A 15,523-nucleotide genomic window follows, 5' to 3' on the forward strand; every position below is an offset into this window, starting at 1 on the left:
CCCTCTCTGACATCCAATGAATCCAGGCGTTCTGGAGAAACCTGCTGGAATGCCTGGAGTCGAGGCTATCTGCAAGAAGCACAGTCAATACTACTGACCCAGTACATGCCAATGCGTTTTCTGGATACAGGCCTGGGCAACAGTACTTCTAGGCCTCAGAAAGGCAGTAGCGATGCACCACAAGCCATCTGCTATATCAACATTGATCACTCACCTCTTTCAGATCCTCAAAGTCAACTACAAAGCCAGTCAGCAAGCCGATGTCTAAAATGGTCATGGTGGCCTTTCTGTCAGAGTTAAACCTTAGGAGAGAATGGGAGTGTCCATAAGGAAGACTTGATTTTAGCTGATTTCATTTTTGGATGTATTTCCTATTCCTCACTAGATAAGAATCAAATATAACAATATTGGCCTATGGCAGTATGACAGTGATTACAGTATATCCTGAGAATTCAGGTTTTTCTTTTACTTACAACACGTCAATGTAGAGTTTATATGTCTCTTTAGCTCCATTGAGTGAAACTTAAAAAACAAGAGATGTAATTTTGAAGGTAGATTTAGCAATATGACATCATCATACACAGTGGGGCAACTAAAGCCTTGCAGATATCAACAACCACAAAACTTAAATCTGCCACTATTAGCACTTCCCCATTTCAATGAAATAAAACAAAACAAACAAAACTTCAATTATCACTGTTGAGTGGAAACAAGTTCAAATACAATAGCCATGACAAGTAGCCTACCTTTAGCCTGCTTTACTAGTTCCACATTAAGCACAAAGTTTTTGCAGTCTTGGTTCTTCTCCTTGGGCATGGCATAGTATAAGGTTGTAACCTTGACACGGATAGGCAAGGAGAGGGTTGGTGTTACTTGGTTAGCCTTGGGTACTCATTTTATCTTTATGTTATCAATCAAATGTTTTCAAACATTATTCTTACCAATAATTCCCCCTGACCAGTTCCTTTGGCAGTTACTGTGAAGTTCTCATGCAGTTGGACCTATACAGAATACAAACTTTCATTTAAGACCTGCCTAACAGACAAAATAGCCTTCCTTTGTCTCTCACTGTGATCAACTATTCTTTTAATTCACTTCCTCTAACATACATTTCTGTGATGCAGGTTGCTTTGTTCCTTTCCTCAGGGAACCATGTTCACACCCACAACATTTTGACTGAGAAGGGTGATTCGAGTGACCCAAAAGTTTGGCAAGACTGTGTTCTAGGCTCGTGGACAATAGGTTTGTACTTGTCACGTGTTACAAAGGGGCTTATGTGTACATAGGTCCTTACCTTGTTGGTGCGTGTGAGTAAGGCGTTACCCTTGTTAAATGACAACTTGATGACTTGAGCTCTCCCTGAGATATCAATATCCACATTCAGATCAATGTCTTTTACTTTTCCTGCTTTCGTCATGTATTCTGCCACAGCCTGGAACACCATGATAGTGGCCTATTTTGGAAGAAACAGAAGGAGGGGGTTAAAAGTGTACCACACCTATATACAGTCGGGTCCGAAATGAATGACACCCTTGATAAAGATGAGCAATAATGACTGTATAAAATAAAGAATTCAAATACTGAGCCATATTGTATGCTGCAAATTGCTTTGAAATTATCTTTATTCCCAATCACGTGAAATCGATAGATTAGGGCCTAATGAATTTATTTCATTTGACTGATTTCCTTAGATGAACTGTAACTCAGTAAAATCTTTGAAATTGTTGCATGTTGCGTTTATATTTTTGTTAAGTATAATACCATTGCTCAGAAAAAGAGATTTTTGTTTTTACAAGTAATACTTTTTTTTCTCAAAAAGGTAGGGGTCAAAATTATTGACACCCCTAAAGATTCTTATAAATAAAGTTTAGTATTTGGTCCCATAGTCCTAGCACGTAATGACTACATCAAACTTGTTGGGACTCTACAAACTTGTTGGATGTATTTTCAGTTAGTTTTGGTTGTGTTTCAGATTATTTTGTGCCCAATAGAAATGAATGGTACATAATGTTTGGTCTCATTTTGGAGTCACTTTTATTGTAAATAAGAATATAATATATTTCTAAACACTTCTACATTAATGGGGATGCTACCATGATTACGGATAATCCTGGATTAATCATGAATCACAATGAGTGAGAAAGTTACTGAGGGTCAAAGATCATATCCCTAAGACAAGCATTTTGCTACACCTGCAATAACATCTGCTAAACACGTGTATGTGACAAATAAAATTTGATTTGACTTGATTTTATTTGCTAACCTCCCCTGTTTTGACCCCTACCTTTTTTAGAAAAAAATTAATACTTAAAACAAAATGGCTCTTAAGTGTTGTGTTTGTTGTATCCTAAATGCAGCTTTCTCCAACATTATGCATTCCACACGGCATATTTCCATATATTGTATTATAATGTTGCATGACCCCGAAGCAGCCTGTTTCAAATGATGTATGGACATTAGCCCATCTTAGCCAAGGTTAGTTAGCCAGCCTGTTTGCCCTTGTTGGATGCTTGATGTTACGTGTTACATGTGTCTGGCTGTACCTGAGTGGATGAGTCACCTCCTCTTTGAAACCCCTGGCTTTTGAGCCATCTGACGATGGGACCAGCTTCCTCAAAGGCATCAGCCTTCACCAGGGCCAACAGGGCGTAAGCTGTGGCCTCCAGTGTGAGAAGGTGATTGTCTGAAACAGACCAGTGGGTACGGTCTGTGGGGGAAACACAAACATTATTTATTATTACAAAACCAAAATGTACAAAAACACATCTGCTACACTGGCAAAATGTAGCTCTTTGATGCAGAGAGCACCGGGCTATAAGAGTCAGAAATGGGTTAGGCTACATAATACTGTCCATCATAGGTTTCAATTGCTCAATATTTCCTACTATACTGGTGTAAAGGAGGATGTATCCTGTCACCTGATGAGTGTTTGAATAGGATATCCTTGTTAAGCTTGCCCTCGTTAGCCAGGGCGTATGAGGTCATAGCCACTGAATAAGGGTTGGTCAGGTATTGATTCCGAGATTCCAGGTATTGCTTAGCCCTTTTCATGCTGTCTGGCAGGTTCTGGAGAGAGAAGAAGAGAGGCAATTGCTAACTTCTTAAAGTATCCTAAAAGGCATTCAAAAACTACTCAATAGACTTCTTAAAATACTGCCTTTGTTGTTCGACTATGCATGGCCATAGAAAACATGGGTATGAAAGAATGAATAGGAAAACATGAGAATGTATACATTTCACTTACATTGATACCATCGTAATGTTCACATATTGTGTGTGCTTCCTGCATGGCTATGAGCACGAACGCTGTCAGTGTGTCATCCACGTCTTTCCCCAGTACATCTCCCTGTAGACAGGCACAGACAGAAATGACCATATCTAAGTAGATATCTGGGTTTGTTGTTGAATATTTTACATTCTCAAAAACCCAAGATACAACAGAGAAATACACTGAAAAAATATATAAAGGCAACATATAAAGTGTCGGCCCCATGTTTTATGAGCTGAAATAAAATATGATTAATAAAATGTTTATTATTTTTTTAAATATAATTTCTGCCAACAACACAAACAGTACCATCATGGTGGGATGTAGGAGTTTGCCAGATTCCTCGAAAATGCCATTGGGACGCTGTCTTTCCATGACAAGCCACTTGACTGCACTGCACAGGACATCATCCGAAATAACGATGAATGAGTTTGACATGGCAAATACCTTAGCAACATAAGCTGTGAGCCTAGATGGAAGGATGAGATTTAGGTACAGTTAGGTATCATTTGCCCTGCCTTGAATTAAATGTCAACACGTACAGTGCCTTCAGAAAGTATTCACACCCCTTGGCATTTTCCATATTTTGTTGTGTTACAGCATGAAGATAAAATTAATACAATTGCGGGGGGGTTGTCACGTGTCTACCCACAATACCCCATAATGTCAAAGTGGAATTATGTATTTCTTTTTTTTAAATTTCTTTTTATTTCTTTTTACAAATGAATAACAAAATTAAAAGCTGAAACATCTTGAGTCAATGAGGTCAAGGTTTTACTGCTGACCTACAAAGCATTACATGGACTTTCTCCTACCTATCTCTCTGATTTGGTCCTGCCATACATACAGTGAGGGAAAAAAGTATTTGATCCCCTGCTGATTTTGTACGTTTGCCCACTGACAAAGAAATGATCAGTCTATAATTTTAATGGTAGGTTTATTTGAACAGTGAGAGACAGAATAACAACAACAAAAATCCAGAAAAACGCATGTAAAAAATGTTATAAATTGATTTGCATTTTAATGAGGGAAATAAGTATTTGACCCCCTCTCAATCAGAAAGATTTCTGGCTCCCAGGTGTCTTTTATACAGGTAAAGAGCTGAGATTAGGAGCACACTCTTAAAGGGAGTGCTCCTAATCTCAGCTTGCTACCTGTATGAAAGACACCTGTCCACAGAAGCAATCAATCAATCAGATTCCAAACTCTCCACCATGGCCAAGACCAAAGAGCTCTCCAAGGATGTCAGGGACAAGATTGTAGACCTACACAAGGCTGGAATGGGCTACAAGACCATCGCCAAGCAGCTTGGTGAGAAGGTGACAACCGTTGGTGCGATTATTCACAAATGGAAGAAACACAAAATAACTGTCAATCTCCCTCGGCCTGGGGCTCCATGCAAGATCTCACCTCGTGGAGTTGCAATGATCATGAGAATGGTGAGGAATCAGCCCAGAACTACACGGGAGGATCTTGTCAATGATCTCAAGGCAGCTGGGACCATAGTCACCAAGAAAACAATTGGTAACACACTACGCCGTGAAGGACTGAAATCCTGCAGCGCCCGCAAGGTCCCCCTGCTCAAGAAAGCACATATACAGGGCCGTCTGAAGTTTGCCCATGAACATCTGAATGATTCAGAGGTGAACTGGGTGAAAGTGTTGTGGTCAGATGAGACCAAATTCGAGCTCTTTGGCATCAACTCAACTCGCCGTGTTTGGAGGAGGAGGAATGCTGCCTATGACCCCAAGAACACCATCCCCTCCGTCAAACATGGAGGTGGAAACATTATGCTTTGGGGGTGTTTTTCTGCTAAGGGGACAGGACAACTTCACCGCTTTTAGTTGGTAAAAGACCAAGTCCATAATATGGCAAGAACAGCTCAAATAAGTCCAAAGTTTCTTCAAGTTCAGTCGCAAAAACCATCAAGCGTTATGATGAAACTGGCTCTCATGAGGACCACCACAGGAATGGAAGACCCAGAGTTACCTCTGCTGCATCCCATCTGGACAAGAGGAATACCTATGTAAGAATGCTGTTCATTGACTATAGCTCAGCATTCAACACCATAGTACCCTCCAAGCTCATCATTAAGCTCGAGGCCCTGGGTCTGAACCCCGCCCTGTGCAACTGGGTCCTGGACTTCCTGACGCCGCTGCCCCCAGTGGGGATTAGGTTATTTTCTGCATGAACATGGCTCTTTTTACGCCAAACCCACCTCTGGTGTTTGTTGCCAAAAAGCTATTTTTTTGTCTCATCAGACCACAGAACCTGGTTCCAACAGTTTTTTGGTTACTACATGATTCCATATGTGTTATTTCGTAGTTTTGATATCTTCACTATTATTCTACAATGTAGAAAATAGTAAAAATAAAGAAAAACCCTTGTATGAGTAGGTGTGTCCAAACTTTTGACTGGTAGTGTATGTAAATTAGATATTTCAATATTTCATTTTCAATATATTTGCTAAAATTTCAAAAAACATGTTTTCACTTTGTCAATATGGGGTATTATGTGTAGATGGGTGAGATTTTTAAAAATATTGATTACATTTTGAATTCAGGCTGTAACGCAACAAAATTGAGAATAAGTCAAGGGGTATGAATACTTTCCGAAGGCACTGTAAATTGCCTTAATTTGTGATTCCTTAAAGTGGATTCCTCACAGTGTAACCTGCTTCTGGTCTTTTCTCACCATTATGAGGTCTTATTGTCTTGAATTATAGGCACCCTAGGTAAATATGAACCAAAAAGGCTGTGAAAAATGTATTTGTTGTTTATCAGCTTGATCTTACACTAAACTATCATATGAATCTAACCTTTAATTGAGTTAAAATTGTTACGAAAATAAAATAAATCGTCATCAAGAAATAATAATTTTATTCAAAAACATGCATTTCGCAATTATTGGCACCCCTGCATTTAGTCCCTTGTGCACCCTTCCTTTGCCAAGATAACAGCTCTGAGTCAACTTCTATAATGTTTGATGAGGTGGGAGAACACATAGGATGGGATTTGAGACCATTCCTCCATAGAGAAACTCTCCAGATCCTTCAGATTCCTTGGTCCTCACTTGTGGACTCTCCTCTTCAGCTCACAACACAGGTTTTCAATGTGGTTTAGGTCAGGGGACTGGGATGGCCATTGCAAAAGCTTGATTCTATGGTCAGTGAACCATTTTCGTGTGGATTTGGGGGTATGCTTTGCATCGTTGTCCTGCTGGAAGATCCAACAACAACCCAGTTTTAGCCTCCTGGCAGAGGCAGACAGGTTTTGGCCTAAAATCTCCTGATACTTGATGGAGTCCATGATGCCATGTATCCTAACAAGGTTGCCAGGGCCTTTGGAAGTAAAACAGCCCCACAACATCACAAATCCGCCACTATACTTCACAGTGGGGATTAGGTTATTTTCTGCATGAACATGGCTCTTTTTACGCCAAACCCACCTCTGGTGTTTGTTGCCAAAAAGCTATATTTTAGTCTCATCAGACCACAGAACCTGGTTCCAATCAAAGTTCCAATGACATTTAGGAAACTCCAGGTGCTTAAATGTGTGGTTTGGTGACAGCAGAGGCTTTCTTCTGGCAACTCTTACAAATAACTTGTTGGCATGAAGGTGGCGTCTAATTGTAGTTTTGAAGACTTGGTGACCCCAAGATGTAACCAACTTCTTCAATTCTCCAACTGTGATCTTAGGAGATTGTTTTGCCACTTGAACCATCTTTCTCACTGTGCGTGGGGGCAAAATACACTTGCGTCCTCTTCCAGGCATGTTCATCACAGCTCCAGTTATTTTACATTTCTTAATTATTGCCTTAACAGTGGAGACAACAGGCATTTAGCTATCTATTTTATAGCCATTGCCTGATTTGTGAAGGCCAACATCCTTTTGTCTTATTTCATTTATCTGTTTTCTGGTCTTTCCCACACTGATGGATGACTAAGGGAGTTTAGCCTGTGTGTCACTTCATATTTATACCCCAGTGAAACAGGAAGTCATTGACCACTTAAGAGTTCCCAAAGACTCAGATGAACTTTAAAAAATAAAATCTTTAATCGGAATATATATAAATTAGATTTTGTTCATAAGAATTTCTTGGGCTGCCAACAACTGTGACACACATGTTTTTGAATAAAATAATAATTTCAAGATTTTTTTCTCTGAACAATTTTAACTCAATTATAGGTTAGAGTCGTATGAACAAACATTTAACATTTTCACATCTTTTTTGTTTATATTTACAATTCAGTTAAAGCTGCAGTCTGCAATTCGAAAAACAACAAAATGGCTGTTACTTGTTTTGGTAAACAGCTGAGGGATGCAAGGACTGACCACTCTCAAATTTGCAGACAGAGTTATGAAAGGGAAAAGGAAAGGGGGATACCTAGTCAGTTGTACAACTGAATGCATTCAACTGAAATGTGTCTTCTGCATTTAACCCAACCCCTCTGAATCAGAGAGGTGCGGAGGGCTGCCTTAATCGACATCCACGTCATCGGCATCCGGGGAACAGTGGATGCAAGGACTGACCATTCATGATATAAAAAACAGTAAACATTTTTACAAACAATTTAGTAAAAATGAGCTTATATTTTGGGTTCTAATGGGGTAAAACAGCTGTTAAATTCTTCAAGAATCAATGGCAATGTCATTAATTTTGTAAAACAAATTGATGTACCAATCGCAGACTGTTGCTTTAACATACATTAGACCTAGGCCTATCTGTTGTATATCTAATGTTGTGTCCCTGGTATTGTGGAACATTGGAGTATATAGAGAACGTTTGAGTGGGAGTGGGGGAAGGTGTGGCTCACCAGGTACCACTACGCTCATGGTCAAAGGCAGCATATGATCCATCATTTTTCCGATAGGCCAGTTCCTGATTATAACCTTGATATAACAAAAGAAAACCAAGAACCATGAAGATAATCAAAGCTGATTGGTTTTGTGTTGATAAGAAAGAATTTGTGCTGATAACACCACAGGCAGTGTGGTGAGTTTCCCAAAGCCTTTGTAGCTAACGTGTTATGTTATTTCGTTCCACAACTCAGTCACAAAGCAGTGTGAGAGTAACAATGATACAAATCTATGTTTAACTGGCAATCTTCTGTGCGTTTACAAACAAACGTCGACAAATGAAGCAATTTTCTTTTGTACTAGTAGCGTACAGCCTGGGTTGTCAACAGTAGTGTAGTGGAAGTAAACACACTTATTTTGAGTGGGCGTTTACCCACGAATCGCGGAAAAATGCATTGAAAATATAGGGCGCGTTACTCACCCCAAAGTGGGCATTTACCCACCTATTTTAATTTACACCTACATCACTGATTGTCGAGAGATAAAGTACCAAGTTCGCTACAAAGTCTAGGAAACCCACCCCTGATCTGTTCAAGCATAAAAATAAAAAAACTTCCAAAATCTAACTATTGCTTTTTGTGTTGTTGTTAACCAAATCAAATGTGATAAACAAAAACATGAATTGCTAAAACTTCACTGTAACATTAGGCCAATAGCATAACTATAATGCAAATACTCCAATCAATGTTATCAATGCTAAATACTCCATTCATAACTTTCTCACCTTTTTCAATGTAGTTGACTGCTTCCTTTCTGCGTTCTAATCCCACCTTATCCCACTGTTTGGTCTTGTCCAGGTAATGTGTGGCGATGAGAGGTAAAGTCATGCCTATCATGTTCTGCTCCCCACAGCCACCTGGTTGGCGAAGGAGGTCGCCCAGGGGTGAACCACTGATGGCAGCCTCTATCGTCTGGGCCAACTGCTCACCTAAAAAGATGCAGATAGTAAAACATAATAATATCTGCAGACAGTAAAATATAACAAATGCAGACATTAAAACATTATAAATACAGACAATTAAACATAATAATAACTGGAATATGACTTACTCAATGGTCAGTGACAACATGACAAAGATATTTTCATAGCAGAAAATGAGCAATAGACCTACACTACAACAGCATTATTACGGATCTCGACTTATCCCTACACTACACTCTTAGAAAAAAGGTGCTATCTAGAACCTAAAAGGGTTCTTCGGCTGTCCTCATAGAATAACCCTTTTGGTTACAGGTTAGAACCCTTTCCCCAGAGGCTGAAGAACCCATTTTCTAAGAGTGTAAGCTTCCGAAGCTCCACAAAATGTTTTATTCTATAGACCTACTGATGATCTTAATAGCCATGGCAGATACATTTGCCACTCTGTGGTCATCTAGCTTTGTGAATCCAGACGAGACTAGTGAGCCTAGGGCAACTCTAGCTTATTCAAGTAATGTTGTTAACATGTATTCACAGTACATTTCTAAATGGTCCATGTGTGTGTCAGATCATGCTGTCTCACCTGTCACACTTATGTGTGTTCTGGCAGGTGTATTTGGAACCTGGTTAGTCAGTGCACCACTCCTAACACGCACAGTATCAGTCCCCCCTTTTAACCGGAGAGAGACAGAGACAAAGACAGAGAGAGAGACAGAGAGAGAGAGAGAGAGAGAGCGTGAGAGTGAGAGTGAGAGAGAGAGAGAGAGAGAGAGAGAGAGAGAGAGAGAGAGAGAGAGAGAGAGAGAGAGAGAGCAAACAATGTAAACAGTTGTTACGAGTTTTTCCATTCAGTCTCACCTACAGGTAGAGCCATACAATTTGACTTGCATATTAAGAGAGGAAATTGTTTATTATCAACCATCATGATACTCATCAGTGCAACGAATGGCAACATTGTCACTGGAACTATAGATGATCTACATCTGTATATGCTACCATACACTTACCATGTCTTGCGGGATCCAGTTCCACATTCTTCACCAGAAGCCTTGTCAGCACCCCTTCGGCCTGTCATTGTTAGAATGAAAACACTGTAATTTGCTCTTATGCTTATTTATCATCTCAACATACATGTTTTTTGCTTGAATTACAACAATTCACCTGGTGGCCTAGGTTATCCAAATAGGGGCGATAAAGTATTTACTTGAACAACAAATAGGCCTACGTCTTATGGGAATAGTCTGGAATCATAGTAAAATAGCTGGGCTTTCCAGTTACCAAAGATTCATGGTTCAAGAACTGCCACATTACTTTGGTATCAAAAATGAGGACAATGGTCTCATGGACCATCAGATGTTAGTACAAGGAGTCCCATTGGGTATATTTTACATTAAAGAAGAGCTTACTGTATTTGCTGACAGGTTTTGACGCACCAGTACAACGCCAGACGAGCCAAATAGTCAACCTCTTCGAAAAGCACCTTGCACCAGCTGAAATCTCCCTTCTTAATCAATATTCATATTTTGTTACAAAACACCTATTATTGACTTTAACATTTCTATTGACCAGAAAATGTTCAGCACTACCAGAGTATGTGTTTTTTCCCCTCACAAGTGTTACCCAATCCACCTGTCTTGAAGAGATGCAGTTCAAACCCATTAATACCTTGTGGAAGACGAGGTAAAAGTCTGGTGTGAGCAGAATAAACAAAACAAAAACAAAAAATCTGAGCCAATAGGAGTCCCTGAAAAAACTACAGTCTGATCCTACCCTCAATATTTTCATCAAGTGGACCAGGGTGGGCGACAGTGATTATGGATACTGGCAGTGCTGACGCGCCACTACAGTCTGGGGTTCGATCCCAGGCTGTGTCACAGCCAGCCGGGGACTCCATAGGGCAGCACACAATTGGCCCAGTGCCGTCCAGGTTAGGGGAGGGTTTGTCCGGAGGGCTTTCCTTGGCTCATCGCGCTCTAGCGTCTCCTTGTGGTGGGCCAGGCGCCTGCAAGCTGACATCGGTTGTGAGTTGATTGGTGCGGCTGGCTTCCGGGTTAAGCGAGCAGTGTGTTATGATGCAGCACGGCTTGGCGGTTCATGTTTCAGAGGACGCATGACTCGACCTTCGCCTCTCCCGAGCCCGTTGGGAGTTGCAGCGATGAGACAAGATCGTAACTACCAATTGGATATCACGAAAAAGGGGTCAAAGGAGACATTGGTGGAAGCGTTAAATCACTGAGGAGAAAATGAGAGTATTCCTGTATGTCCAACATCCCCCTCTTCTACACGTAACTGAAGATCCACAAGGGCCTGGACAGGCAGACCCATTGTGTTTGATATTGGGAGCTTTCTACTCTGCCATCTTATCATAAAGACAGGTAACTTCAAGGTACCAGAACATCTTGATTTAAGAACTGATACCAGTCCACCTTCCTCTTTTCCTGCAACACTAATTATTTTAAGTTTGACGCCCTCTTACAGTGTAGTTCGACTGAAGGTTACATGGATGGCACCAAATATTGCCAACCTGCACCTCGGATAGGTTGGGAAAGGTCACATTCTTAATGAGTCAAAACCTTGTTTCAATAACTTTATCATTTGAAAACGGCTACATTGACTACAGGATGTTTCTGTGAAGGGCAAGGGCCTCTTCCCTATGTTGGCCCAGAGAACCCCACTTATTGGTTACAATTGGATTATTATTTTTTTATGTGGCACCTCATCTCAAATTGGTTGAGCGCCTTCTACTCTTCTCCAGGTTTTACCTATTAGCATAACGGTAAGATGGCTGCCCTTATTTTTCAAGGACTGGGATTTCAGACTCAATCAATCAGATTCACACTGATCGACACATGTTCATATATAAATTCCATATCATCCTCAGGGTAGATACTAGATTCATCTGTCAAGAAGCGATGGTTTGCCTTACCACCACACGTAGCTCCTTCTTAACACCGTCTTGACCACCCCAACCTCGGACGGAGGCCTTCACCTCGATGGTATGGAGGCCCAGCTTCATGGGGATGATGACAAAGGGGACACTTCGTGTGGACCTGGCGTCCACCATAACAGTAACAATATACTTCCCTTTCTTGCTGGCAGAGCTGCACACGTCTGATGTCTCCCTCAGTTCTACACGGACCTGCCATTAAGGTGGAGAGGGTGTAGTCACATCACCGTGCATCTAATCTGATAAATACCACACTGAATGGTATAATAATAATAATAATAATAATAATAATAATAATAATAATAATAATAATAATAATCAGGCACAGAAGGGGTCATACTGATTTTAGAATGAAATATTTGGGCAATCTAGCCATTTACTCTGTATACCTGCATCTGCAGGTTCAACTCAAGACGGTCTGGGTTGCGTGCCTGCTTTTAAATTACAATAAGTTTACCGTTATAGTGTCCTCCCTGTAGTTGTGAAGAATGGCTTTGATTTCCAGCTGCTCATTGCGTACGGCAGAGTAGGGCAGCTTCAGATCAAGGAAGAACTTCTTCCAAACAATCAGCGGAAAGGGTTCAGACACACAGATTCCTATTGAGCAAGAGAGTTGCCATAAGATGTAGAAAGAGTAGGCATCAACATAGAAAGAGGGGCACAAATAAGTGACAGTACCATGTGTTTTGGACAGGCCAATGGCAGTGATCTGCCAGGTGGTGATGGAACCCGGTAATTCTATTTCTTTCTGTTTAGCACTAAATGGTAAAAAGAGAAAGAAAATAGGTAGGATTTTCTTTACAAGGGAAAAGGGATATGCATAAGAAGGCATTTTACTGTAGTGCATTGAACGATCTCACTAAATACTGATCTTACCACTGCTTTTTGTTAGGACACTGTGGCAGACTCTCCTCATTCCATAGCCAACTCTCAGGGAAGAAGGAACGGGAAATGATGTTGTAAAAACTTTCAAAATCGTCATCCTTATCCTCACCTTACCAAGAGTGACAAAAAGTCAGACAGTTCACATCACTGTGAATGTATTTCTCTTTTACATAGAAGGGAATACCAGAATATTTTATACATTCACACTGGTTTTGTTTATCACACTGGATTTCCATAGTGTTCCAGTCCACTACAGTTGTTTTACTTACTGCGGGCTAATATGAGCTGGTCAGTCCTGGTCTCTTCGCGTTTGGTGGCCATTTCTCTACAACATTTCAGGAAGGCTTCCACACACTCTGTTCCATCGCTGATGTATTGGGCACGCCGCTCGCAAGTGTAATCTAGAATGTTCTTCCTTATACCGTCCATGCAGCACTGTCTCTCCATGCCTGTGTACTGGCTCGCTAGGACAGAGAGAAGTGCATTGTCAGTGGGATGGCAGAGTGATCTGCAAAAGCTTTGGGGAAACCCATTGCTGAGAGTTAAAGGAATTTTAAATGAACACAATTCAATGAATAAAAATACGAACATCTGAACATCATTTGAAGTTTGTTTAGTGGCCAATCTGGACAGCGGTCTTCCTAGTTCACAATTGGTTCTCATTCCCAGAGGTTGAAAACATAAACAATAAAACACTATTTGACATCCTTGCAACATATGTCTATTTGGTAAGAAAGTAGTACTAAGTTCTACTAATAAATACATATGTACATGCGTACATAGATACATACAGTACATAGTTAAAACAAAAACATCCAGTTTTATGATCAGGCATCGAAAGCAGAGAAACTCTTGTCCTACCCAGTGTGGTTACGACATCATTTATAGTCACTGCTCGTCGTCTCCTTGAGTTGACAGGGCAGCCGGAGACTAAAGCACACGAAGAACAAGACTGATTTCAATGCACAAAACATACCTGGAAAACTTGGCAAGACAATATTAAGGACAAATGTATTAGGCCTACATCAACCAAACTCAGATACAATGGTGAAGTGATATATGATACATCAGCTGATAACCTGCTGAAATGTGATATTGTAATCTGCCAATAGTGTATTTTTTAACTTAAGTAATAATAACAATTATAATAATAATACATAGCATTATATAGCGCTTTGCAAAGAACCAAAGTCGCTTTACAATTGTAGAAATGAAAAAAAAATACAGTAATCAAAACAAAACAAAGCCAGACTAAACAAAAGCATGAAACAAAGTAAAGGGAGGGCTCAACGAAGGGAAAGAGAGTGATGTATCAGTGTACGAATGAGTGAGCAGGTGTTGTGTGTGTCCGAAAACAAACGCTTAGTAGTCCTTGGTATCTTTTTGCTATGTGTCAGAACCGGCTGATGTGAATGTGGTGGAGGAGTCACACGCAGGACACAGAAGCTAAGTCAAACCGACTTTACTGCACAGGAGGAGCAGCCTCGGCCGAAACCGTGACACTATGTTGTAAGACTTTTACAAAATGTCTAGAAATGCTAACAACTCTGCGTGGCCAACCAAGGTATCAACCCTTATGAGGTCAGAAGTAGAATTAAGCTGACTGCCTGTGGTTTTGGGAGACACACAACATCCAATTTTCGGCCAACACATATTTTGCACACATTCAGATCAGGTTAAAGAGATTGTCAATTTGTCAATGTTCAGATTAACTCAAGGATACCATTTTTATGTCTCTGCGTGCAGTGTGAAGGAAATTGCTAGCATTGATCAATGAGATTACAACCTATATTCACCCACTCAAAAAAACTGCCGACAGTTATTGAATTTCTAATGTGTTATCACTATGCTTTCAAACATCTAAAAGCAAATTCCAATGGAAAAACAATGTCCGATTTTTGGTTTAGTTGTCACCCAAATGTCTATCACTGCGCTTTCAACCATTTAAAAACACAGCAAAGTTCAAATGGGAATACAATGTCAGATATTTTGTTTATTTATACAACAGATTAATGCGTTATCACTGTGCTTCATCTAATAGCTGAACCAAATCACCTGGATTGCAGTTGAGATTACTAGGGCTCCCGAGTGGCGCAGCAGTCTAAGGCACTGCATTTTAGTGCTAGAGGCGTCACTACAGACCCTGGTTCGATTCCAGACTGTATCACAATTTGGCCGTGATTGGGAGTCCCATAGGGCGGTGCATAATTGGCCCAGTGTCATCTGGGTTTGGCCGGGGTAGGCCGTCATTGAAAATAAGAATTTGTTCTTAACTGACTTGCCTAGTTAAATAAAGGTTAAAAGTACATGGTCCAAATGATTATTGCTGTTTGAGATTCTGCGCAGATTATTACAGCAATGTGAAGATCTCCACAGAGCTGCGACGACCTATGCATGCTATCTTGAACATGCATGCTTTATATGATTACATAAGAAGACATTTATAGTTACAGTAACCTCAATATGTGGCCAAGGATGTGTTACTCATTTTAAGGTTGAATGTTACATTAGTTTGTAAAATAGCCTTATCTTTAGACAATTTACCGTCTCCATCCCAAACAAAAATCTAAATGAAAGAATAGGACTAAATCAAATCAAACTTCATTTGCACTTTAAATAAAGTTTGATTTGATTTAGTCCTATTC

The 15,523-nt window shown here is 40.3% G+C and overlaps 1 protein-coding gene across 1 annotated transcript in view; it reads right to left on the bottom strand.

The window, feature by feature from the left end:
- The window catches only part of LOC311131119 (complement C3-like), a 47,090-nt gene that overhangs the window by 10,038 nt on the left and 21,529 nt on the right, over positions 1 to 15,523 (bottom strand). The window contains exons 16-34 of the mRNA XM_084163934.1: positions 13,740 to 13,808; positions 13,148 to 13,342; positions 12,870 to 12,987; positions 12,672 to 12,751; positions 12,451 to 12,590; positions 11,973 to 12,185; positions 10,054 to 10,114; positions 9,630 to 9,716; positions 8,852 to 9,055; positions 8,085 to 8,160; positions 3,578 to 3,737; positions 3,245 to 3,346; positions 2,919 to 3,066; positions 2,544 to 2,707; positions 1,295 to 1,453; positions 942 to 1,001; positions 747 to 837; positions 474 to 522; positions 215 to 302 (exon numbers count right to left, since the gene is read on the bottom strand). Coding sequence (XP_084020060.1) covers positions 215 to 302; positions 474 to 522; positions 747 to 837; positions 942 to 1,001; positions 1,295 to 1,453; positions 2,544 to 2,707; positions 2,919 to 3,066; positions 3,245 to 3,346; positions 3,578 to 3,737; positions 8,085 to 8,160; positions 8,852 to 9,055; positions 9,630 to 9,716; positions 10,054 to 10,114; positions 11,973 to 12,185; positions 12,451 to 12,590; positions 12,672 to 12,751; positions 12,870 to 12,987; positions 13,148 to 13,342; positions 13,740 to 13,808 — 2,264 coding nt within the window. The remainder of the gene's footprint in view (positions 1 to 214; positions 303 to 473; positions 523 to 746; positions 838 to 941; positions 1,002 to 1,294; positions 1,454 to 2,543; positions 2,708 to 2,918; positions 3,067 to 3,244; positions 3,347 to 3,577; positions 3,738 to 8,084; positions 8,161 to 8,851; positions 9,056 to 9,629; positions 9,717 to 10,053; positions 10,115 to 11,972; positions 12,186 to 12,450; positions 12,591 to 12,671; positions 12,752 to 12,869; positions 12,988 to 13,147; positions 13,343 to 13,739; positions 13,809 to 15,523) is intronic.

This window comes from Coregonus lavaretus, assembly GCF_964263955.1.
Source record: "Coregonus lavaretus genome assembly, chromosome: 6".
NCBI classification, from domain to species: domain Eukaryota; kingdom Metazoa; phylum Chordata; class Actinopteri; order Salmoniformes; family Salmonidae; genus Coregonus; species Coregonus lavaretus.